Genomic DNA, 27,507 nt, shown 5'->3' on the forward strand with positions numbered 1-27,507 from the left:
TCCCCTTCTCTGCCTCCGTCTGCGCTGAGGCCTAGTGGCGGAGCTGGCGACCTCGAGGCTCAGGAGGCAGAGCCTGCCAGGACTTGCACTGAGCTCGCTCCCGTGAGGACGGCCCGGCTCGGGGCTTGAACAGGGCTTTCGTGAGGGGCTGTGACGCTACCGTGAGGACGGCCGGCCCGAGGAAGGAACGGTGCTCCCGTCGGAGTAGCCGAGCTCGGGGAGGTACGGCGTTCCCAGCCTGAGGGAGGAGCGGCGCCCAGTCGGGGCGGCCCAGCCTGAGGGAGGAGCGGTGCCCGGTCGGGGCGGCCCAGCCTGAGGGAGGAGCGGTGCCCGGTCGGGGCGGCCCAGCCTGAGGAAGGAGCGGCGCCCGGTCGGGGCGGCCTGGCGCGAGGGAGAAGCGGCGGCCTGGCGCGAGGCTGAGACGGTGGCAGTACTCACGTGAGGGCGATCCGGCTCGGGGCTGGAACGATGCTCCGGGGGCTGGGACGGCAGTTCTGGTGGCGGTGGCCTGAGACCGGGGGTTCGGCCGCGGGCCAGCGGCTGCGTCAGCAGGTCTGGTGAGCGGCAGCTTCGACTACCCCGGGCCGCGGTGTTTGAGCCGCGAGGACAGGTTTTAACATCGCCCGGGGGGTATCGCCTCAGCGCAGAAGGAGAAGAGGAGGGAAGAGACTGCAGCCCTAAGACTTTTGCCTCCATCACAGTGAGGAGATGTTGGGTGGACTCACTGTGGTGGATGTTAATATGTGTTTATTGTTGTTTTTTATTGTATTGTATTATATGTATGACTGCTTAAATTTCGTTCAGACTTCGGTCTGGATGACAAATAAAAGGAATTCAATTCAATTCAATTCAATTCAATCAAGTAGTTAATAGTGGCAAAGTTAACAGCAAAGTATAAAAAATTGAAATGAAAGACAAAGGAAAATAAACAAAACTATATGTGTTAGCTCCTGTTTGCAGTCCAATGTGTAGCTGGGACCTCGAGGAACTTTAATTTCTGGCAATGAAGTTATTGTTCTTCACAACTTTCAAATGTCACTTTATCTTTTTAAGTTACTGACTAGCTAAGAATTCAGTTTAAAATTTTAATAATATTATTCACAGTCTAAATATTCCATTGCTACAATTTCTGGCACATCAGAAAACTTGGCTGCCCAATTCATAATTTTCATTTCATTACGACTAATGGACAAAAATGATTGGCTAGGAATGTGTAATTCCTCAGTACACACTTTAAGCAAGAGCAGGATGCAGCGGCAATTTTCTTCAAAAATGGACTATGAACAAATAGTTGAATCAAAGTACTGACCTTTCAGCACATTCTTGCTAAATTAACAATAGTTTTGGCAGGTCACAGATTCTATAAATGTGACCCGCTTTAAATGTATACATTCATACAACAAAGCTCATGAAGAGGGGCATTCAGCCAGTCATCACTTCACTGGTTAGACAGTACATTAAGGTACAATTCTTTGCCTTTACAATTATTAAAAGTATAAATATGTTGAGCATTTCTGAGCTTGAATTAGAGCATTGCTGTCATTGAAACTTTGTTAATTTAGCTGCCTAGTTAAAATTAAATCAAAAAGAAAGGCTGATCAGAAAGCTGGAAAAGTTAAATTGTTGTATTAAAAAAATGTCTGAAAATAAGTAGGAAGGAACTGCAGGCGCTGGTTTATATTGAAGAGAGACACAAAATGCCGGAGTAACTTTGGGACAGGCTGTATCTTTGGAGAAAAGGAATAGGTGACGTTTCAGGTGAAGACCCTACTTCAGACTCAGGAGGAATCACAGAGGGGAAGCATGGAGAGAGGGTGTTGCAGAACTCCCATTTGGTCCACATTTGGCCCATCTCTATACTTATAAAACTCTGATCTTGGATGCGTATTTATTTGTGTGTGTGTTTGTGTGTAATCGCTTCTTCGCAAAAAACCGACACGGTAATGGTAATATTTTTACATATTCCGGTAGACATTTTGCCCCTGGAGTCCAAAATCACCTTATCTGAAAATTTCATGCTTTATTTCTCGAGATATTATTGAAAATGTTTAACAATCTGACAAAACTTTGAATTTAAAAACTACTGTCTTTCGCTGATGACATCACAATGGCTTCTTCCTCGCGCTGCGAGTGACTTCACGCCGCCAACCCTCCCCCCTCCCCCCCGTTATTCAAAAGACAAAGCCGAAGATGAAGTCAGGCCCTGGACTGAAGACCAAAGATAATAGCTGAAGACTGCGGCGGCCCAACTCGCAGTCCTTTGGTCGGCGCTCGCCCGCTAAGCCCCCTCGCTCGGGGTCATCGTGTCGGCGTATGGTGGGGAGGTTGCTGCCGCTCTCTGCCTCTGGCCTCTGCCTCTACCCGCTGCCCTCTGATTCTGCCCTCTCTACCCCCCTCCCTCTCCCTAGCCGCGCCTACGAGTTGGGAGCCATGCGTGAGTGGATAGGGCAGGGGATGGGTTAAAAGGAGCGAATGAATAATATTAATATAATATCAAGGGGGTGGTTAGTGTGCGTGTGTGTGTGGGGGGTGGTTAGTGTGTGTGACGCCGCAGGCCCCCACCCCCCCCCTCCCAAACCGCGCCTTGAGGGGACGGGACCCCACGGGTCCCACTTGGTCTAGTATCCCTCTAAACCTTTCCTATCCTATGACAATGATGTTATGTCAACATACCTTATGGAGTCAGAGTCTTGGAAGCAATGGCCAGCAGAAACAAGCCAACGATTGGAGACAATAGATGCACCGCATATGTGTCCGTACAATCCCATTTGCAGACTAACTTGCCAAGGCCACTTTCCATTCTTGGCATCTTCACCCCCAACTATTTTTGTTTTCTTGGTTGGGCTTGTTCCACACCCTGAAACAAATTTGGAGGTTTGTATTTTTCTTTCCGTATTCAAGCAAGTTTATTTAATTTTTAAATAAGCCAAGAAGTGTTTCTTTTACATAAGGTACAATAATTTCACAATTGATTAAATAATTTAAAGAGAAACTGCAGTGTAGCAGTTTAACATTAAAATTCAACGTTATCAATGAGTGGCTAACCTGCAGGTAATCTGACGGCACAGGATTTGAGGAAGATTGGCAGTGAAACAGTCAGCATTTGACTATCTTACCCCATGTATCTTACTATCTCAACTATCTTGCCCCACAAGAGAAATTTCTACGTAGGAATGTTAAACTCTAGAAACCAGAATCTGCAATTTGACTCTGGGCAGTAGCCTGTGCTCTGACATCAGCCTTTTCCCAGAGTTCAGCGTAGGAATGAAAAGTTGCTACCATTTCCCACCACATGCTGAGTCAGAGGAGGCACAAGAAATGAAACAACATGCTGGAATAACTCAGTGGGTCAGGCAGCTTCATTGGAGGACATGGCTAGGTGACATTTTGGGATGAGGTGACCTGAAACATCACATATCTATGTCCTCCAGAGATGCTGCTTCATCCGCTGTGTTAATCCAGAACTTTGTTTTTTTTGTAAACTAGTTTCTGCAGTTCCTTATTCTCCGTGGATTGTCACCTTGACGTGGTGGAGAAGCTTGTGTGGACCTGAGATCCTGAGAGCGATGCCGTCTGGAGCTATGCTCCTGGTAAGGCCACCCATGGCAGTAAGGTGGAGGGGGAGGTCTCTGACAAAGAGCAATCCAACCAAGACCTCAACGGTGGAACAGGCGGAGGATGATGGCTGACCTTAGTGGAGCATCACAACGGCTGGGAAGGCGGATGAAGGCTGCAGCAGAAAAGGATATCCGGTCGTCTTGGACTCCATGCCACCGGATCCTGACCCAGATCTGTCAAGGACCGTGGCGTGGCTGCTTGTGCACCAGTCTCCCCACGTTAAACAAAGTCATGCACAGGCGTCCTCCATATAGCACCCTGGAGGGGTGAAGGAAAACACCAAATGCAAACCTCCACTGCCTTGTGGCTATTACCTTATTCAGGAAAGGTGAAGAATGGATTTGGCGGAATATGCGGAGGAGACCACCATTTGGCAGTCTAACGGGTAGGAAGGTGGACCCAGCAATGCGTCGTGGAGCGCAATTAGGGCACAATGTTCACGTTGATCACTGGTGGCCATCCACTGCATCCTGACCTATCGCCAGCTGTCTTGCCACTGTATCCTGATAGGCCGGGACGAGAGAGTGAGGCTGACGATTTGCGCAACTCTCCCTCACTTTAATCCAAGTCAAGCACAAGTCATGACTTCAGGACCCGTACCGACCAGCTGGGCGAAGCAGGATCACCATGGGAGCGCATGCTGCTGGGAAAGGGCACACCGCAGAAGCTCAGAGGAAATGCACCACTTTTCAAGAAGTGGCTCGGGCAACTTTGGCTTCTACTGCGCCGCCCACCCACCTGTGTCCCATATGCGGGCGAGTCTTCCGGGCCCAGATCGGTCTCACCAGTCACCTCCGGACCCACAAACAAAAACACTGAAGTCATGGTCTTCTTCGACTACGAAGGACGAACAACAACAACATTTCTACAAGACATGACATCATTCTCCATTCTTTTTTAATGGAGGAGGAAGGCGACAAGAGACTGATGTAATTGTCAATTTAGATTTTAGGTATTTTAATGCACTTTTAAATTTTTTAATTTATAGATATAATATCTTTTTAGAGTTTTAAATAATTATTTTGCACAATCAATAACACATTGAAACATTGCTTTACAATCGCTCCATCTGTTCTTTTTAAATTTGATATACACATATTAATCTCAGTGCTAAAATACTGCCAAAATTGCACAGATACAACTTAATGACATGCATTGCGAAGCAAATATAAAGAAAAACATTTAATGTAGTGTAACAGTGAGATTCATAATTAGGGCACAATGTTCACGTTATTAAAACACTATGAAAAAGTCAGGCATAAAGTCACTTCTTATGTAACTAAGATAATGTCATACAATGTTCCCTGAATTACTGGCTATCGGGGTTTGAACAGATCATCTTATTGAGAGCATGTACACAATGTTCAGAGACTGCCAATGTCTGTAAGGATTATTTACTAGATTATTAGTAAGTTTAAAAAAAACAAATATCTCTGATTTATTGAGATGGACAAAAGATAATTGTGCATATGATGAAACAGAAGGAATGATTCATGTTACTGTGATTCTGTGGCATCATCTTTTATTGCTATGAGAGAGACTAATTAAAACATTGCCAACAACAACGACTCTTGATAGCGATATCTTCTTTACCGCTTCCACAGTTTACCTCAACATACCACAGCCTGATTCGTCCGAACCATCCTGGCAATCCCTTTTCCCATCACACTCTGGATTAATTTTGTTCACACATTTCCCATTGCGGCACTTATATGAATACAAGGAGCAACCTTTATGGACTGAAGGAAAGACCGCTGGTGAGACGTAGCGCATTCAAAGAACAATGAATGCAAATTACTTTTCATGAAGTGAAAAAAAACGTTGGTGTCGAGCTTCTTAAAAGTTATTTCAAATTCATTCAGAAGCTAAACCATTGCATGAAATATACTGGGTACATAAATTGTAGACAAGATACAAATTAAATGAGAATCCAGCTCGACAGCGACATCTACTGTGGCCGTCAGACACATCAGGAAGAGAGATTATTTTTTAAAGTGAATGCTTTTTAGTGTCAGAGAGAGGTGCTTGCTCTCAAACATTTCATGCAAAATTCAAGAAAATGAATAATTCTCTCTTGTTCATTGTTTGTATGGTAATTAATAACTGGGTTGTGATTAAACCCATACAGTTAGCCCTAACTACGCAAATATTTTCCATATCAAACAAATAGTGACATGGTTACAATAGGCCAATAGCACTTGCTGACATCATCCCCTTTAATACCAGTAGCTCACCTCAGTAGTTTCAACAACTTTACATGATCGTGTACAGTATTAAACATTATATATGATCGTGTACAGTATTAAACATTAAACCCACAGCAAAAACAATCAATTTGCGGCGTACACCCTCAATGAATCATGATTTCTTTTTCTTTTGAGAAGTGTTAACATTTAGAAGAATTCTTGGAGAACATTAACTGCAATCCACGAACAAAGCAAACTGATAGGCAGGGTGCACTGAGGTGCAGAAACTAGTGCTAAAGCCTCAAAGTTGCAGTGACCCAAGTCTGACCCAAGTCTCTACTGCTGACTATGTGGAACTTGCATGTTCTCTTTCTGATTGCATGGTTTTCCCACATTCCAAGGATATGATATGTTGCTGTGTATTGCCTCTGGTGTAGGTGGTAAGTAGGAGAATTGGGGAAAGGTTGCTGGGCATCAAACAGAGACTGTGTTACAGGCCATCCTCGGGGTAATGAACAAGTTTTGTTTTTACAGAAGTCCTTTTGTTAATTATTAACTCAATTAAGTTGTGAATACATTTATGCTTCTTTTTACTTTGGATAAAATGGTAATATTATGCACAATTATATTTTATAATTATGTTATTTTAGCAAAGTTGCCTTACATTGCTTGTACATTTGTGATTTTGCTCACATTTTGGTGCCTTTTCAGTTTTAATCTAATTTAATGAAATGCAACTATAATTGTGACATGTTTTCTCAAAATTGGAACTGCAAGATCTTACTGCTTTTTAATCCACGGTATTCTGAGTTAGTAGCCCACAGGACACCAGTGGCCAATCTTCATGTATAAAAGATTATATCTGGATGGTAAGTCATAAGTTGCAACGTTTAGGCTCCACAGCGGTGGTAGCTTCTGTGCTATTACACCTGATGACTAATGCTGTGAGAATATCATATCAATGCTGTGAGAAGCTCATTTATGAAATTTACATCATAAATATCTTATTACAAATCCATTTTTTGTCCTGTAAAAGTCAGTAAACTCAATGGGTTATTGACCCTTTATTATGCATGCATTGAATCAGGTTATTTATTCCTACACGGATTATAAGAAAACAAGGAAATTAAAAGTTAAAATATATAAACACATACGTGTCTTTGTGCAGTTTAGTTCATCACTTTCATCTGCACAATCATTTATTCCATCGCAAACAGATCTGTGGAGAATGCAGGTACCACCTGGGCATGTGAAGTAGCAATCTGCAATATCAAACACATGTGATAGTGTTGATGTTCACAATAACAACAACAAAATGTCAAAAATCACTAAAGCCAAAATATAGTTAGATTATTCAGGGTTGATACATTCCAACGACGGGAAGTAATCTTGGATTGTTGTCAATTAAGAATAGGTATTAAAAGAGAAAGAACATGGGCTGTCTTTTCCCTTTCACCTCATACTGTTGCATAAAATGAAGACAAACCTCCTGATGTGCAGTTAATCAGGTAGAACATAAATGGAATGGGCCATCAAAAGAACATATTTCTCCCACCACCCCAGTCGCCCTGCTCTTTCTGCTCCTTTGCAGTTTTTGCCTCATTATTCCAATAGTCTGAAGCGTACCACCCAGAAACGCAGATGCTGCCTGACCCGCTGAGTTCCTCCAGCACCTTGTGTTGTACTCATCAAAAGAGCAGATTGAGATTTTAATTTTATATGCAGCAGCTTCAATTATGCATAGAAATTACATAGGGTTATTATTTATCCCATGGATAGATATCAATAAACTGTTCTGACGGCCCTTTTACCGAAAAAAATGGTGTAACAATTCATCTGAATTTTGGCTAAGGAAGCTTTGAAGAATGTGAACTTATAATGAAAATTTTAGATGGGATATCAATTAAAGTTAACCAAATAATAACCTTTGGGGCATTAAATTGTGTTGACAGTTTGGCAAGTTGGTTACAAAATAGATCCATTTATCCCTTATGAAGGACAAATGGCAATTATAAATAGGGTATACCATGAGGCGAGACTGCGATGCGTTTGTTGATTTGTGTCTTTTGGAGGTGCATGGTTTGTAATTGGTACAAGACCATTCAGAAGAAAATGATTAAATGCCTGCAATTGCAAACAACACATCAAAGGGAAATTCTGTATACAAGGAGCAGATTAATCTTTGTTCAGTGAGCGAGCTGCTAGATTGCTCCCAGTGATCATAGTATCGACTCTCAAAGTCTTGAGTGCCTTATCCGATCTTTGTGGTGCATTTTAAAGTTTTCTTTAACAGAGTTGGTGCCGTGACTTAGATAACTATGACTGAAGAAAGCAGGAGAAGAGTTTATTGAGTCTTTGTTTAAAGACTCTGAGAGGAACTTTCCAAAGTTCAGCGCACGTCATCCGAGCATAACAGATCGGGTAAAAGAAGGCTTTCAACACTTAAGGTAAGAGCGAGGTTTTCCCTGGGTCTCTTGGGGAAGTGAAAGGAAGAGGAGGTAAAGGAAAGTAAGGAGAAGGGTGAATTTTTGAAATTCCCGGAGTAAAGGAAGAGGTGATAGGGAACTAAGAAAAATGGGACAAGAAGGAGGCAAGATATTGGAACCTCCTAAAGGAACATCGGCATTTTACATGTACCACAATTTGGAACATCTGAGGATTTGCAAGTAGCTAGACCCCTGGAATTGGTGATTTTGTTGAGGTGTGCATGACTGTTTTACTTTGAGTGAGAATTGTATTGTTTTGAGTGCGTGGATATCTGTGAGATTCAGCATTTTCCACGAGGTGTGGCAACTTTTGAATTCATCTATTTATCTATCTATCTATCTATCTATTTATTTATTTATTTATTTATTTAATTCTTTATTTCGAACAGAATAAAAAGCGTATGAAAGCATACAAAAAACAAAACAAGAATATTTATAAAGTGTCATAAACAATATCTATAAATAAATGAAATCGTATGTGTCTGAAAAGGAGCAGCAAGAAGCCAAAGCCTATTAATTCCCACCCCTTATTCAACTGCTTATAATTATCTTATACAAATTTAGCAGCTATATGTACACCAGCAGCTATATGTACACCAAATTATTTACATTTATACACTAATCAAATATTTACAAAGCCATACAAAAAAAAGAAAAAAAGAAAAAAGAAAAGAAAAAACCCTCATACTATTCAGTATCTCTTGGTCATATATACAACCCATCGCCCTATAATCACCATTCCCAATACAATCAGTATAACAAATATCCCACTTACAATCACCTATCCTCATCCCAATATCCTTTTAAAAAAGTGCTTTTGTACATCTTTTTAAACTGAATTATGTTTGTGCTAAGTTTTATCTCCTGTTCCAGACCATTCCACAAATTCACTTTGATTTGCATGTAAAAAAGTTTAAAAAAGGTATCAAATGAGTTCAAAGATTGTTATTCATTTGTGGGACTGATTCTGGGAGATGAGTTCAGATGAAATAGGATGCCAATGAATGATTCTGCCCCTCTATAGTGAAATATATTTGTCGTGTCTCTTGTTTGTTGATTTGTATTTTAGAGGTAGCGTCTCTTTAAGAAGTTGTACAAGTTATGTGGGGGTGGAGCCACACATCCACCTTTTCTTTCCCTTTGTTCTTTGGATACATGTTAGAAGCTATCTATTTGGAAATTAACAGTTTATTCTTTGTGTAGGAAGGAACTGCAGATGTCTACCAAAGGTAGACACAACAAGCTGGAGTCCCTCAGCAGGTCAGACAGCATCTCTGAAGAAAAGGTGTAGGACTGTAGGTGATGGGTCGAGACCCACTGAGTTACCATATCTTTTTGTGTTTATTCTTTGTTTTCTCTTACTAATGCTAATACCGTTGGCATGTGGCCATATTACTATTGAGAGGTGTCCACCATTAAACCCAGACTCTCTCCTCCCTCCTGAACAAGATAGACACTCATGATTGTCTTGAGGTTGTCTCAGTCAAAGCTAGACCTCGGCCAGATCTTTTAAAGACCCCCATCGCGAATGGTGATCTGGAATATTTTGTCGATGGAACGGTATCCCGTGATCATAAAGGTAATCCTGTCACACTATATGCAGCATGTACCCAGCATCAGGTGATCAGGAATGTTTCTTTACCTTCCCATTACTCACCACAACAATGATTTTTTTTTAGCCCAAGGATTTGATGTGAATATTTATACAGATTCTCGCTATGCCTATGGGGTGGTGCACGATTATGTAACAGTGTGGAAACTGAGGGGTTAACTCACTTTAGCAGGAACCTCAACGATGATCTATTATGGCCTTTGCTTTGGTTGCATTATGGGCTTGGGTTTTGCACTGTTACAGTTTGGTAACCTGGAGCACTGTTTATCAATTTATGATAGTGTTGACTATTGTATATTTTTATGCATCAATGGACCTGTAAAGCTGGAGCAAGTAAGAATGTCATTGTCCCATTACCAGTACACATGACAATTAAACACTTGACTCTTCAAGAGCTTGCACCAATGCAAACACTTTATTCTAAAATTTTCTTGCAATATTTATTTAACCATACAGATGTGTATATTATATTAAAAATTCACATAAAACACAGGCAATGCCAGAACAGAATCAATAGAAAGGGAAACTTGGGAAGGTACACATTCCAAAATTGCTCGTTTTTCTGCCTCCTGTTTAAATTGAAAACTACTGAGTATTCATTGCTCCAGTACCCTGTGTGTCTCTTCACAACCACATTTATACTTCTGTCAGAACATCCTGATCAATCTATGCTACACATCCATTGACTTAGAAAGTTAAGGCTAGTTACAGTTGAGTCCACATTAGTTCACCTCTTTTTAGACCATGCATTTATAAGTTCTCTAGTTTGCCCTGAAAAATTGATTCCATTATTTTATCAAAATTGGAAGAATGCTTAAGTTTATAATCCTCCGGACAATTTCCTACCTGCAGGAAATGGATACCATTGCATGAGATCTCAACTCAAGAGTCAAGAGTATTATTTTATTGTCCTATGTACTGAAACAGAACAATGAAATTCTTCCTTGCAGCAGTGGCACGACAGGTTTGTAAACACAGTACTCAATTGCTAATCATAAGGTTATAGAGATAGGAGTAGATTTTGGCCATTTGGCCCCTCAAGTTTACTCTGCCATTCAATCATGGCTGAAAAATGAAGTTCAAGAAATAAAAAATCCAATATTGTGCAAAACCAAAACAGAGCCTGAAGTCCCTATGCAATCCAGGCAGCTTGTAGTTCGGAGTTTAGTTGGAGTTCTAAATGTTCGATAGCCTGATGGTTGTTGGAAAGAAGGTGTTCCTGAACCTGGACATTACAGTTTTCAGACTCCTATACCTTTTTGCTGAAGGCAGGATTGAAAAAAATGTCTTCTATCAGCACCTTACATACTGCAGATTTATTCATAAAACAGAAAGTTTTCATCTCAATTATTTTTTGAACTGCAATGAAGGAAGCACCGTGTTGTGGATATTATACAAGCTGATTACTCTTAATAAAGAGCTGTTAATACAAAAAACATGGAGAGAACTTACTGCACTTTGATTCATCACTGCCATCCAGACAATCGGTCCATCCATCACAGTGACTCTTTACAGAGATACATGATCCATCCTTGCATTTAAATTGGTTTGGGCAAGCTGGTAAAATATTAAATGTTGTACTTTTGGTGAAATGGTCTACTTCCTCCACAATAAAACTTTCAAATGCAATATGTACCTGAGCAGTGGACTGTGACAAAGATGACTTTTTGTTTGAGATTTAGGGAGGTGTTTATTCCAGAACAAATATGATACTCCAAGTGTCTTCAAAGGAAATGCCTTGTAATTGCAAGATGCTCTTTACAATAGCAAAACATCCCAAAAAACTTCCAATAAAACATACTGCTGTAATGTTTGAAATAGCAATATGATAATGGTCTGATGATTTGTCATTTTGAAGTGCTATTGATTGAAAAATAAAATATTAGCTGGGAAGACAGGGACAACTTCCATGAACATGTACCAGGAGATCTTCCACTTTCACGAGAGATCAAAGGGGACCTCGGTTTAAGGACTCAGCTATCTGCAATGTAACACATTCTCAGACCTGAAAAATCATCATTGATCTTTGTGCCAGGGCTCTGGAAAGGGACTTCAACAGTTACCTGGTTCAGTGGCAAGAATACAGAGTACGTTGTTATTGTCAAACCTGCAACTTGAATTTAGGGTAGAAGCAGCATGAATATTCTTGGGAAATATGACGAATAAATTAAAATACTAGGTACCCGTATCTTTCATTTAGATGGATAAAAGCAGTGTTTTTTGTGACAGCACTCACCAGTACAGCGTACCGCCACCTGTATAAAGTTAAAAACTAGATTTTCAGATTTTAAAATATTAATTTGATGTTATATTTTTTAATTATTAAGTTATTAAATTAGGTTAATTGATCACACAATCAAAACAGAAGACATTATATTGAAAGGAAAAAATTGTTAATAAATGTAGCTTAATTTTTAATTGATTTCTGTCTACAAAAAAAACTGGATAGAAACATAAAATTCTTGCAAATCTATCTATCATGCAAAGGATCAAGTTTACTTACGATCCTCATGGCTAAAAGCTCTGTATTCCAAATAAAATCCTTTGTGGGTAACAGACTGATCAGAGGAAAACTTAATTTTGACAGATCTTCCATAAATCTTGTGAAAACGACCCGCAGTTAATCGATTGCAATATCTATGGAAGAAACGGGGTGACTAAGTGAAATGTGTTACATTTCAATGTTACATTTAATATTAAACAAAATAACTCAAATCCCTTTCCAACATGGTTTATTATGAACATATGTCAGCATCATACTATTACCTTATTTCTGTCTATCTAATTGGTGTCGACCCGCATATCGTAGCTTGGGTCTGGGTAATCTATGCCGCTGCAGAGTTCTTCATGAAGGTCAATGAATCCTTGATGGCGCCCCTTCACTTTGTGAGAGAGGTGCATCAAGGATGACCCATGTCTCAACCGTTATCCAAATACAGGTACGAGGACTTTAAAGCCATGACTTTATTCCTTGGATCACAGGAAGCCAAACTTTCCTACATTTCATCTTGCTGAGTTTAGTTGTGGTTAATGATGGAGACATCTCACCCAGTGGTGAATCAATATATGGAGTGAAACACGTGCATAAAATTCCACTCCATCCAGTTTCAAACAACTGGGTGGAATAAGCTGTTCAGACTCTGAAAGATCGACTGGAAGAGATCACTGCAGGTGAAAGTTAGGCAGAAGTTGTATGCTGTTTCTTAGAATACAGCATACAAAATGGAAAGGCTGCATTTCATTTGTTTGGGACTTTTCATGACTTCAAAATATTCATCAAATATTCATTACAGGCATCAAACTCCTTTTGCAGTCCAGTCATAGTTCTGGAATACTATTCAGGGCAGTTTCATTGTATCTAGCCAATTGTCATTTTAAAGACCTTTACAGGATCAGATGCTCACTCTTCTATTTAAATGTATAATGCATCTTTTGCAATAAAACTACAATATATAATCTTACCTGATTCCATCAATCTCCAACCAGTCTCTATCACAGTAGTTTGAACCTTGGGATCTCTCTTGGATTTCCAAAACAATAACTGAAAGGGCTATAATGTACCCTACAGCAGGTGTCTGTAAGGAACATAACAACTATTACATTACATCAATTAATAGCTTTGATTCTACAAGTGAGAGTGAGGGTACACAAAAATATCAAACTATGGTTGCCTCCATTCAAAGCAGAATATAAACAATTTGTTGACCAGGTTTTTTAAGAATTGAAATTTTGGGATGTTCATAAACGGAACAACTATGACATTACATGAGCTGTAGACAGACAAAAATGCTGGAGAAACTCAGCGGGTGAGGCAGCATCTATGGAGTAAAGGAATATACAACGTTTCGGGTCGAGAGCCTTCTTCAGACATGAGCTGTAAAGCATTTAGGAGTATACTAACATAATGATTCATACTAGATATTATATATAGGCTTCAATCCTTCCCTTACTCAAATAAAACAGAATCTATCTTGTCTTTGTATTCTACCACTAGTGCAGTTAGTGCTGAATTTGCAATGCTCCATTCACTGACGTCCAACCAGTGTATTATACTTAACTCCACCTACAAGGGTGATGTTATTGTTTGAGAAACCAGTGGCTGACTTTGCCGGTTTCTCTACGCTTCCACTCTCCACCAGGTTGCACTGTGGACCTGCCATTTGCAGATCATCCAATCTCCCGTGACCACTGGCTCAGTGTACTGATGATAATCATTGTTATTCCCTGCTTTCCCCCTCACCAGGATATCTTTAGAAACTTTGTTGACAATTTCCACTCCTCTCACCTTCAGATGGTCTAGCTCTGATCTTCCCTTCACTTCCTCAAATTCAACATTCTGAAAATATTTTTCAGAACTATGATATCCACAGGGAATCCATGGATGCCAGCTTCCTCCCACCCCACCTGCTGAAAGGACTCCATTCCACTTTCTCAATTTCCATAACATCTATCTGTCAATGCTTTACTAGTGCACATTCCCTGTTCCTCAAGTGAAGATTCCCAATCAATGCTCCTAATAGAGCCTCAATAACCCCTGTTCTAATTCCTGCACTTCTGTCCTAAATCTTTCCCTTCCACACACCATATTAGAACACCTCTCGTTCACACCGTACACCTCAAAATAGATAACGTTTGTCATTTATGGCAACTCCAGTTTGGGGACACCAAACACACTTTCAATATTCCCTCTACAATACTCCGATCTCTTCATCAATTGCCACTTACATCCACTCCTATTCACAAGGTAACTTCCCCTGCAACAAGTGTATTTTCACTATCTTCCTATTTCCTTTCTCCATCCCTCCATCCTTGGCCCAAATTAATCTTTCTAGGTGAAATACAGCATGGATAAAGGTCCACTTTGTCCATGCCGGCCAAGATGCCCCATCCAGGTAAACCCATTTACCCAGGTAGACACAGACACAGACACAGACACAGACACAGACACAGACACAGACACAGACACAGACACAGACACAGACACAGACACAGACACAGACACAGACACAGACACAGACACAGACACAGACACAGACACAGACACAGACACACACACACACACACACACACACACACACACACACACGCACACGCACACGCACACGCGCGCGCACACGCACACGCGCACACACACCCTATGCCCTTTAGTTCCTGATTACACTACCCTGGGGAAAGACTGTGCTGTCTATTTGCCTCATGATTTTAATAGCTTCTATAAAATCACCCCTTGGGTTAACAAATAACAGTGGGTATTAATTGTAAAATCATTGTTTCGTCTCCTTCCCTCTTTTGTCTTTCAGTGACAACAAATTTAAAGTTAGAAGAAGTAGTACTCAGTAGTTAATGTGCACTTAAAAGCAACATTACCCCAGCTGATTTACAGCAATTAATATGAACTTGTATTCAGCACACCCACGCAAGTGTTTAAAACAGTGTAAGTGTTCTCTCTCATGGACACTAACAGGTTAATTAACTAATATGCTCGTAGCTGATAGTCTCTATGTAGAATGGGGATTCTGAACAATAAAATGTATTCCCACTCACTGTTATAGTCCAGGTACAGTCAATCTTGGGTGGGTAGTAGCGAGGGTAATAGGGAGAGCTCAATGAACCATTCCAGGATATGACGTTACCACCACAACCTAGGAAAGGAAAAATATTTGTAAAAATCTCAAAAAAGATACAATCACGCCAACAGAAAGTCAATCTTACGCCTGCTTTTTATCTGTCATTTTTAATGGAAATTGCAATTGGAACATAGAAACATAGAAAATAGGTGCAGGAGTAGGGCCATTCGGCCCTACGAGCATGCACCGCCATTCAATATAAACATGTCTGATCATCCAACTCAGTATCCTGTACCTGCCTTCTCTCCATACCCCTGATCCCTTTAGCCACAAGGGCCACATCTAACTCCCTTTTAAATATAGCCAATGAACTGGCCTCAACTACATTCTGTGACAGAGAATTCCAGAGATTCACCACTCTCTATCACAATAATAATACATTTTATTTATGGGCGCCTTTCAAGAGTCTCAAGGACACCTTACAAAAATTTAGCAGGTAGAGGAAAAACATGTAAGGGGAATGAAATAAACAGTAGAGACATGACTAGCACACAAAGTAAAGACAGAATTCAATACAAAACACAATATGAGGCAATTAATGCACAGATGAAAAGGGAGGGGGACGTGGGGCTAAGGATAGGCAGAGGTGAAGAGATGGGTCTTGAGGCGGGACTGGAAGATGGTGAGGGACACGGAATTGCGGATCAGTTGGGGGAGGGAGTTCCAGAGCCTGGGAGCTGCCCTGGAGAAGGCTCTGTCCCCAAAACTGCGGAGGTTGGACTTGTGGATGGAGAGGAGACCGGCTGATGTGGATCTGAGGGACCGTGAGGGTTGGTAGGGGGAGAGGAGGTCAGTGAGATATGGGGGGGGGCCAGATGGTGGAGGGCTTTGTAGGTGAGGATCAGGATTTTGTAGGTGATCCGGTGGGAGATGGGAAGCCAGTGAAGTTGTTTGAGGACTGGAGTGATGTGATGCCAGGATTTGGTGTGGGTGATGAGTCGGGCGGCTGCGTTCTGGACCAGTTGGAGTCGGTTGATGTAGGTGGAGCTGATGCCAAGGAGAAGTGAGTTGCAGTAGTCCAGTCGGGAGGAGGTGAAGGCATGGATGAGTCTTTCAGCAGCGGGAGGTGTGAGAGAGGGTCTGAGTTTGGCGGAGATGAAAGAAGGAGGTTTTAATGACATGGCGGATGTGAGGCTCAAGGGAGAGGGTGGAATCAAAGATCACGCCAAGGTTGCGGGCCTGGGGAGATGGGGAGACAGTGGTGCCGTCGATGGTGAGAGTGGGGTTATTGATTTTGCCGAGTGTGGCTTTGGAGCCTATGAGGAGGAATTCTGTCTTATCGCTGTTGAGTTTGAGGAAATTATGTTGCATCCAGGTTTTTATAGCTGACAAACAGGAGTTGATATGGGAGAGGGGGGGGTTGTGGGGGGATTTGGTGCCGAGGTAGATCTGGGTGTCATCAGCGTAACAGTGGAAGTCCAGGTTGAAGTGGCGGAGTATCTGACCAAGGGGGAGGATGTAGATGATGAAGAGGAGGGGGCCGAGTACGGAGCCTTGGGGAACGCCTTGAGTGACTGTGGCTGTAGCAGAGGTGTGGTTGTGGAGAGAGATGAAGTGGGATCTGTTGGAAAGGTAGGAACGGAGCCAGCTGAGTGCAGAGCCTTCAATGCTGAGGTCTTTGAGTCTGGTGAGCAGGATGTTATGGTTCACTGTATCGAAGGCACTACTCAGGTCGAGGAGGATGAGGATGTTGAGGGAACCAGTGTCAGCAGAGGTGAAGAGGTCGTTGAGGACTTTGAGGAGAGCAGTTTCTGTGCTATGGAGGGGGCGAAAGCCAGATTGGAGGGGTTCAAGTAGGTTATACGCAAGGAGGTGGGAATGAAGTTGCGACGCAACGATACGCTCCAGGGTTTTTGAAAGAAAGGGGGGGTTTGAGATTGGGCGGTAGTTAATGAGAGAGGAGGGATCAAGACCAGGTTTCTTTAAGATTGGTGTAACAGCAGCAGTTTTGAAAGCGGAGGGGACAATTCCTTGGGACAATGAGGAGTTGAAGAGATTAGTGAGGTAGGGGCATAGAACGGGGAGGCAGGACTTCATCAGGGGAGTGGGGAGAGGGTCGAGGGAGCAGGTAGTGGGTTTGGAAGAGCTGATGAGTTTGGAGATTTCAATAGGGGTGACCAGGTCAAACTGGGAGAGGAAGCAGTGTGGAGGAGGGGTAAGGAGGTCAGTGGAGATGTTGAAAGGAGGGGCCTTGGTAGGTGGTGGAGTAGATGCTGGGGAGTCGGGTACAGGGGATAAAGAATGAATAATAATGCTAAATCTTTTTTTGGCTCATGCGTTTTCGACTTTGCACTCTGATAATCTTAGAAAATAGAACAATACGTTTCCTAAAAGTGTTGCAATTCAGCTGGGATGAATCCGTTTTCTATCCATGAATAGTACCATGCACATACCCAAACATTTTGGTTCATCCACTAGTTCAGATTTTAAGGTTAAGATAATAAAGGCAGAAAATCTACTATTGATCAAATAGTTCAAAATACTCTCCGTTAAATATCATCATATCTACCTCTTTTACGAATAGCTTCAAAGTATGCTTTAAATACAGCACCGCCTCTTAGAACTTTTGATGAAAATGTCACTAGCATCACATTGCCAGAGGAAGTCAATTTGATAACTGGAGGAGCCCAACTGACAGGTGAACCACACCACCTGAAAAAGGAGAGGTTATTCACTTGTTCAATTTATCAAAACGTCAATAAACAGCAGACGTAAGTGGCAATATGCCACAATTTTATTAGTTACTAGACTGTGGGACCCGTTGGGTCCCATGTTCACACGGGAGGGCTGGTCCCCCGACGCAATATTCCACCTCTCCACTAATTCCAATATTGGTGGCCAGTGGGGGGGCTTTCTGGAGCGCTGGTATGGGTTTTTGGGGTGGCAGCTCAGTCCCTCAAGCCTGCTCTGCTGGCACCTCACTCACAGCTGGTGGGCTGGCAGTTGGCTCATGGCTATTCCTTGAAATTCCATTTCAAGCAAGGTGCAAGGCCACCAAATTCAAATCCATTTACCTACCATTTCAAGCAGGGTGCAAGGCCACAAAATTAAAGTGCAGTTTCTTACCACTTTGAGTAGGGTGCAAGGCCACCAAATTCAAATCCATTTACCTACCATTTCAAGCAGGGTGCAAGGCCACAAAATTAAAGTGCAGTTTCTTACCACTTTGAGTAGGGTGCAAGGCCACCAAATTCAAGTGCAGTTTCCTACCATTTCAAGCTGGATCCAAGACCACCGAATTCAAGTGCAGTTTCATACCACTTTCAGCAGGGTACAAGGCCACCAAATTCAGTGCAGTTTCATACCACTTCAAGCAGGATGCAAGGCCGCCAAATTCAAGTGCAGTTTCATTCCATTTGAAGCAGGGTGCAAGGCCACCAAATTCAAATGCAGTTTCATACCATTTCATGCAGGGTGAAACCACCATAAAACACCAAACTCATAGTTCAGTAGACATTCAGTGTGTTCAGTTGATTCACAGCTCAGACAGAGTCGTGACCTCTCCCTCCCCCATCAGGCAGAGACTGAGCCACACCCACACTTCCGGGTTTTACAACCCCTCCCTCTCCCACCGGAAAAGGTGTGGCCTTCATGGCGTGATTGACAGGAGAGAGATTCTCAACATTTTTTAAACACTAATAACACTTTTATTTTTCATTGATGGGAAGAATTCTCTGCACCTGCTCGGCGGAGGGGGACTGAGTAAGATGGTCAAAAATCACAGCCGTAAGTGGTAGCGTTTTATCTAAAATCAATATACAGTGCAAACAGGAAGTAAGTGCATTCGCAGTAGTGCCTTTTAACTTCAAGTCAAAGCACCCAAGCCGCCATTTGCAGTAAGTAGTGCCTTTCAACTTCAAGCCAAAGCACTCAAGCCACCATTTGCAGTAAGTAGTTCCTTTCAACTTCAAGCCAAAGCACCCAAGCCACCATTTGCAGTAAGTAGTGCCTTTCAACTTCAAGCACCCAAGCCACCATTTGCAGTAAGTAGTGCCTTTCAACTTCAAGCCAAAGCACCCAAGCCACCATTTGCAGTAAGTAGTGCTTTTCAACTTCAAGCCAAAGCACCCTCCATTTGCAGCAAGTAGTGCCTTTCAACTTCAAGCCAAAGAACCCAAGCCACCATTTGCAGTAAGTAGTGCCTTTCAACTTCAAGCCAAAGCACCCAAGCCACCATTTGCAGTAAGTAGTGCCTTTCAACTTCAAGCCAAAGCACCCAAGCCACCATTTGCAGGTAGTGCCTTTTTACTTCAAACAAACCATATTTTCATTTTCAAACCACATTAAGGGGACTCACAGTTGAGTAGACATTTGTTCAGTGTTATTCAGAGCTCAGAGAGACGTGACCCTTTGGCTTCATCCATCTTGCAGAGACTGAATGAGGCACACCACTTCCTGGTTTTATAGTCCCTCCCCCTCCCTCCAGCAGGGGCAGCAGAGAGAATGGTGAATTTTTAAAAAACATTAATATCTCTCTGATTTGTCATCGATGGGAAAAATCCTCCGGTCCCGGAAGGGGGAGGCGGGCTCTGAGTGAGGTGGCCAGAAATGACGACCGCAGGTGGCGGCGTTCTCTCGGAAATCGCAGCACAGCGAGCCAAAAGCGGTCAAGATCAGACTTTTCGTAATATAGATTTTCTAAAGCCAATTGCGTCACCTTCAGTATTCTTAGACAAGAAAGATAAAAAAAACTGACCTGAAGTAATGAGCAAATCACAGTTTGGAATGGTTCATTCATTAATAAAATAGTAAGATAAGAGTGTTCAACATTTATAGCATCAACATATTTGGGTTGCAATTGTCTCATTATCAGTGAAAAGATTCTGCCTGAATTAATAGTGTCAACTTTTAGAAGAGCTTGGATAAAACACAAAGTGTTGGAGAAACTCAGCAGGTCAAGCAGCACCAGTGGAGGAAATGGATAAATGACGTTTTGGATTGCGGCCCTTGTTCAAACTGAAGGAGTAGGGTAGGATAAACTTGGAAAAGAGAGTTGGAAACGGATGAGAGCCTGGCAAGGTATAGGTGGGTACGAGTATTTCAAAGTCATCACATGTACCAATTAAGGTACAGTGAAATTCGAATTACCATGCAGCCATACTAAAAGAAAAGCAAGTCACACAACTGCATAAAAGATCCACCATGTTTAACATAAACATCCACCACAGCGGATTCCCCACGTTCCTCACTGTGATGGAAGGCAATAAAGTCTAATCTCCTTCCTCTTTATTCTCCCACGGTCGGGGCAGTCAAACCCATCCGCCGTCTGGGCGATTTAAACTCCCGCGTCGGGGTGGTCGAAACTCCTGCGACTTCCCCAAAGTCGGCCTCTAACCAGAGACCGCGGGCTCCGCGATGTTAAAGTCCGCCGGCTCCCATGGTTGGAGCCCCAAAGACGATCCCCGACAGGGATCGCGAGCTCCGTGATGTTAATGTCCTGCAGGCTCCCGCGATGGAGCTCCCGGTCGATCTCCAGCAAAGGCCGCCAACTCCTCGTAGTTAGGCCGCAGTGCGGACGGAGATACGATAAGGAAAAAAAAATCGCATCTCCGTCAAGGTAAGAGATTAGAAAAAGTTTCTCCCAACATAAAACAAACGAAAGAACATTAAAAAAACAAACATTTAACACGTACAAAACAGACACAAAGAAGGAAAGGACAGACAGACTGTTGGTGAGGCAGTGTGGGCGGTGATTGCAGATGGGATTTAAAAGCAGCAGCAGATATCGTAGAGGGGGAGAAGTGAGAGAGGGTCTCAAAAGACTCCTGCATGAGAGAGGAGGGGAACTTCTTCAAAATATTCTCCACATTGACTGAATCTAGTGGACAGTGTGCTGTCTGAAACTTTACATTTTCATCCAAACATTTATTTCCAGACCATGAACACGTGAATACATCGGAAATTTCCATAGTTCTGTAGATCAATTAATGATGACAGTTTTGGTTCCAAATAAAATTCCGGGCATGAACTTTGACAAGAAAAAAATACTTGGAATTCTCTCGAAACTGCTATTGATTAGTTGCTGTAACATTAGCATAAATTCAACGTAAACTACATTTGGAGTTTCCGGCAATAATTCCTTAGAACCAACATTCACATTTAGTGTAAAACGCAGTGCTGGAGGAACTCAGCAGGTCAGGCAGCCTCTGTGGAGGGAACAGGCAGATGACGTTTTGGTCGGGATCCTTCAGTTTTTTGCTCTAACTGCTGGAGGAACTCCGCAGTTCAGGCAGCATCTGTGGAAGCAATGTTTGGGGTCATAACCCAGCAACTTTCACGGCCTGAAACGTTGACTAGCACTTTGCCTCCACAGGTGCTGCTTCATCCACTGAGTTCTTCCAGCGTTTTGATTTTTGTTTTAGATTCCAGCATCTGCAATTTCTTATACCAACATTCATAATTAGTGTTTTGCTTGGAATTCCATCAGCAAATACAAAATCCGAAATTGAAACATTGAACATAGTCAAGGAAGTTGGAAGGGTACAGCTTCATAATAAGCCATAACCTTATGACTCCAGACACTCCAGAGATCCATTTACTCCCAAAGCTAATCCGCTCTGCCAGTTACTAATGAAACACTGGCTGACAATAGAGTGAATTTAAATGTACTCCTATGAAGGAATAGGCAGCTTAATACTAGAATGTAAACGAGCCATTGATTAACATGAAGATATTTTCACTATGCAAATTCCACCATCTTACCGTGCAATTATTTTGTTCTGTATGGGAAGCAGAAAATCATAGGCTGATAGTTTATGAATGGCACAGTTTCCAGGAACGGCCCCGTATAGTGTCAGAATCATTAAATGTACAATATGGCCTGCCGGAACTCGCAGTCGCCATTGGTAGTAGGATCTTTTTGGCTGAGTTAGCGTCAGTGTCCGATTGTTGCCTGGTTTTGCATACAGATCAAAAGAAATCGCTGCAAAATGCAAAAAGCAAATCTCACAGTACAGTTGGGGCTACACCAATGATCAATAACATGACAGACTACAAAGGTAATTTAAAGTGACAAAATATTTAATTCAATTTTCAAAATGCAAAGGTAAAAGAAAATATTAAAATACCCAAAGACACAACTAATAACATAATGTTAGTCAAATTTGATTCAAGGCAAAGGGGAATAATAGTAGCTAGAGGAGGTACAGAAGGTGAGGCAAGTACAATAACAATATTTAAAAGACAATTAGACAAGTGTATGGATAGGAAAGATTTAGAGGGATATGTGCCATATGCAGGCAAAGCAGACTAGCTTAGATAGGGTATCTTGTTCGGCATAGACAAGTTGGGCCGAAGGGACAGCTTCCTTGCTATATGTCTCTGATTGAAAAGGGAATGTATTTTAATTACATTCCTGTTGCAGCTGGAAGTTTATATTTTATATGTCCATTGTAGTAAATGGTCGTAACAGCCACAGTCCCAGCATTTCAATGAAAAAGATTCATCAGTTTAACAATTTCCTGAGTAACACATCAAAATGATTTTTTCATGAAGGTTATTCACAGTCAGTTCAACAAAATGACAGTCAATTTGCAAACATTTCAATCCCATGAACAAAATGGCTGTAGCAAAACATGGAGATGGAGTTCTGTTGGTAACAACTTTCAATCTTCTAATGAATATATGTAATGATATTTGTTGCAAAGGTTATCTTTCATTGTCAAGCCAGGGTTAGATTTTAGATTTATATATACACATATACATACACGTATATATACACATATATATATATAACTTTTTTAGTAAAACTTTTATTGTTCACTAGACCCGTTGGGTCCCATTCCCTCAATGCACGGTTGCCGGGGGGGAGGAGGGGGGAGAGGGGGAAAAGGAAGGTGGAGAGGGGGTGGGGCACCATGGACGGTGTGGATGGGGGGGTAGGGAGGGGGGAGGAGAAGAGAGGGGAGAAAGGCAGGTAGGGAGGCAGAGGGTCAGGGAGAGAGAGAAGGGGGGAGAGAGGAGGGGGGGAGAGAGGAGGGTGGAAGAGAGGACAACACACACACACACACACACACACACACACACACACACACACACACACACACACACACACACACACACACACACACACACACACACACACACACACACACACACACACACACACACACACACACACACACACACAAGATCAGAGTTTTATAGTTTTAAGGATGAGATAAGAAAGATATGATAAGATAGATAAGATGTAATTATGGGTACTGACCTCCCCACCATCGAAGGGATCTACAGGAAGTACTGCCTCAAAAAGATAGCCAATGGTAGCCAAAAAGACCCACACCACCCTGGCCACGCTCTCATCTTGCTGCTACCATCAGGAAGGTGGTATGGGAGCCCGAAAACTGTCACCTCCAGGTTCAAGAACAACTTCTTCCCAGCAACCTCTTGAGCTTCAATTGAGTGATATAGCTGACAAAATTGAAAAACCCATAAATATGGTGAAGACAGGACAGAATAGAAGAGAAGGAAATTAAATTGCAAATTAGAAGATAAAGAAAATAATGCACTACCCTTTGTACTTGTGTATAGCTTGATTGTGCTCATGTACAGTATGATTTGATATGACTGGATAAACATAGAAACAAAAGCTTTTAAGTAAAACTCATACCTGACTTGACAGTTAAATCATATTCTTCAGAACCTGAAACTGCAAAAAATGAATAATGAGCGCAAAAAATACACAAGAAAATAAAATACTCAATTTTCGTTCTGCACAAAGATTCCTTTTATGGAAATGAAACACTACCAAATAGCTCAATTGTGTAAACATCAAAATCTTCTTCAACAGAGGAAATCTCTTCAGAAGAGTTCAACAGGGGGATTTTTAACTTCTTTCCATTGACTTGTTGCAAATTAGATGTAGTTGTATTTTTAAAATAGTGTGCTATGTCTTCTGGTGCTGAGAATTTACTCCAATAATAAGCTCGAAGCCCTTCTTCGCCTTCGCTGCAACAATAAAAGAGGAACAAAAAGTGTCAGAGCTTTATGTGTATGTAAATGAAAATACATTCATTGGACATAAACTGGTGAACAAAAACTACAAATCTGCATCCGATGCAAACCTAGAAAAAGCTTGTCAGTCTGCATCAGACATTGGAAATTCAGGCATCCTACATTGCACCTGAAACGTTGACTGTCTCTTTGCCATCATAGTCGCTGCCTGCCCAACTGGATTTCCTCCAGCAGTTGTTTTATGCTCCAGATTCCGGCATCTGCAGTCTCATGTCCCCATCCTACTTTGCACCTGGAATAAACCTTTTAGTCTGAAGCAGCTGTGCTTTTTATGTGACAGTACGTACTGGTACAGATTACCAGCAACTACTAATACTTTACATTATTTTAATAATATGTTTAATTTTGTGTAAGAAAAAACTGCAGATGCTGGTTTAAATCGAAGATAGACACAAAATACTGGAGTAACTCAGCGAGGGACAGGCAGTATCTCTGGGGAGAAGGAATGGGTGACGTTTCGGGTCGAGACCCTTCTTCAGGTATGTGTTGACAAAACTTTTTAATTGTATTGATATGTGCATCTTAAAGTACTGGGAAGCATTAAAACAAAATATTATTTTCTTATATCGTCTAATTTTAATTTCCTCCCATCCTGTCCTTTCTTCACCCTATTTATGGGTTTTTCAATTTTGTCACCCATATCACCTAATTAAGCTCTGCATTCTAATTTTTTACTTATTTCTACAAATCCATTTTACATGAACGTCCCTCACTTTCTTTGTTTCTCTTTCCCTATTCTTGTGCTATTCACATATTTTCACTTCCTTTCATGCCCTACAGCATATTGGAAATAAGATTACAGATTAAAAAAACATTTATGGAGATTGTAACATAACAGGTGTCAAATGTTATTATTTGTTGGGACTATTCATTGCTGTTATATGATTTTAGAGATTGATTCATATAATTAAATGCATATGGCAAGGTGAAACCCACATCTTTTTATCCACTCCCCCTCCGCTCATCACCCAGATCCTTTCTCCTTCAGTTCTTCCAATGACATCTCCTACCCGTCCATCTCCAGATTATTCTTCCGCCTCCTCCCCCATAACCTTTTACCAACAATCCCTCTCTCTGGTTCTACATTTCACTCCTCACCTTGCTTCCTTATCAGATTCCACCACTTGCACCCTCCAGCCTTGGTTATTATCTCCAGCCTTCTCTCCCCCGCCTGAACCACATGCTATTCAACTCGTCATCACCTGGATCCATGTATCACCAGCTCTTGCCCCACCTTTCCCCTCGCCACTTTCGACAGCTATCCCCTATTGCTCTCTCAGTCTGCAGAAGGGTCCTGACCCAAAACGCCGTCTGTCCATTTCCATCCACAGATGCCAGCTGACTTGCTGAGTTCCTCAAGCAGTTTGTTTGTTGCTGAATTATGCATTATTGTATAACATTTGAATTCATCTATAATTGCTTACTGATTACATCGCCTCCATTTTTTTTTTAAAGATCCAAAAGACTGATGTTTCGTTGGCTAAAAAAATTGCTTTATGAGAGAAAACTGATTAGAGGACAATAGCAAAGTTATAAAATTCCTTGAATGAAACTTAAGATTTTAACCACATATCATTTGTATTTCAGCAATTAAATATGTAATATGTTATACACTATACATCCAAATACTAATAAAAGAGCATTCAACATGGGAATAATACAGTAGAGTTAAATCACATGTTTGTACTCACCTAAATGTAGCAATGACTGATTTCAGGTAATATTTCCCCAATATAGATGACTCATATAGTTCCGAAAACTAACATTGAAAGAGTGCAAAAGAAAGAACAAAATTATCGAGGGTCATTTACCCTCAAGTATAGAGGCAGATGCTGATTTAGGTTCAAAAGGCTTATTGCAGATTAAAATAAACTTCTGCCCATCATCATCTTGACATTATCAAGAGAAACAATATTGACCATGATGTCATTAAGATTATGACTCTGCTTGTCCAAGAACTGACAAAACAAGAACCATAAGGTCCACTGTGACCTTATCAAGATTGTGATAAGGCCCACATTGACTTAATCAAATCACACCTTGCCTCAGAGTGGTTGCAAATCATCACATACTAATGATGTCAACATAGACAAGATTTGTACAAATGATAGAAGACTGTGAAAAGGGGCAGTAATTGCGGAGAAAAGGCGCAGAATCCAGTCCTCTTTCTCTGTGCTCCAAGATGAGTTATTTGTCTGCAACTCATTGGTAGATTTTTCTAATATTATAAGAATGCTACTTGTTTTGTAAACTCTTGATAAATTATAACCTCTGTAGAAATAAGCTCTCAGAATTAAATGTGCTTCATTTGAAAATATGGCTGTGTTCAATTTACTTTATTAGCTGAAGTACATCATTCTTGGTTGGAAAGAAGGACTAATCACTCGAAATAGTGATTATTGACAATTAAACTCCTTCAGAAAAGTGACTAAGATAATGAAGTAAATTAGCCTTTGAAATATTGGATGTTATAGTATAAAAAGGTCACAAGTGCAGGAGTAACTCAATGGGTCAGACAGCATCTCTTGAGAACTTGGAAAGGCTAAGACCCATCTTCAGACTCAGTATTATCACCCTAAAGTGAGGATACCTGTGAATAATCAAACAGCTAGGGCTTGACAAACTCAGGGCAATAGAAGAGGTATACTGAATATCATCACAAAAACAAAAGTAATTTCAAACTGTTAATCGCTTTGTTTCTATGCTTTCTAAAAATCCAAAGAAAAGTGAGGAATCTGGAATTAATTTCCAGTGTTATCTTACAATAATTTCATTCACGGGCAAAACATGTAATATGTAAGTAGAACTCACATAGATTAATTGTGACATTAAAGAATGAAGTAACCCTAGTATAATGATAGATCCACACTGGAAATTAATCGCCGTCATCAGAAAAATGATTTCTCCAATAAATGAGTGAGATGATTTGTACATATTTGAATCCTCTTGCACACATTTTAGACACT

The 27,507-nt window shown here is 41.4% G+C and overlaps 1 protein-coding gene across 1 annotated transcript in view; it reads right to left on the minus strand.

Annotated features, from left to right (window-relative positions):
- Positions 1-27,507, minus strand: part of LOC116980250 (suppressor of tumorigenicity 14 protein-like) — a 71,648-nt gene that overhangs the window by 15,204 nt on the left and 28,937 nt on the right. Inside the window, exons 16-27 of the mRNA XM_033032303.1 lie at positions 26,233-26,300; positions 24,276-24,475; positions 24,138-24,176; positions 22,232-22,451; positions 18,039-18,181; positions 15,447-15,544; positions 13,365-13,477; positions 12,406-12,539; positions 11,355-11,459; positions 6,959-7,066; positions 5,238-5,357; positions 2,674-2,857 (exon numbers count right to left, since the gene is read on the minus strand). Of these exons, the coding sequence (XP_032888194.1) occupies positions 2,674-2,857; positions 5,238-5,357; positions 6,959-7,066; positions 11,355-11,459; positions 12,406-12,539; positions 13,365-13,477; positions 15,447-15,544; positions 18,039-18,181; positions 22,232-22,451; positions 24,138-24,176; positions 24,276-24,475; positions 26,233-26,300 (1,532 nt within the window). The remainder of the gene's footprint in view (positions 1-2,673; positions 2,858-5,237; positions 5,358-6,958; positions 7,067-11,354; positions 11,460-12,405; positions 12,540-13,364; positions 13,478-15,446; positions 15,545-18,038; positions 18,182-22,231; positions 22,452-24,137; positions 24,177-24,275; positions 24,476-26,232; positions 26,301-27,507) is intronic.

Source organism: Amblyraja radiata, chromosome 14 (assembly GCF_010909765.2).
Source record: "Amblyraja radiata isolate CabotCenter1 chromosome 14, sAmbRad1.1.pri, whole genome shotgun sequence".
Lineage (NCBI taxonomy): Eukaryota > Metazoa > Chordata > Chondrichthyes > Rajiformes > Rajidae > Amblyraja > Amblyraja radiata.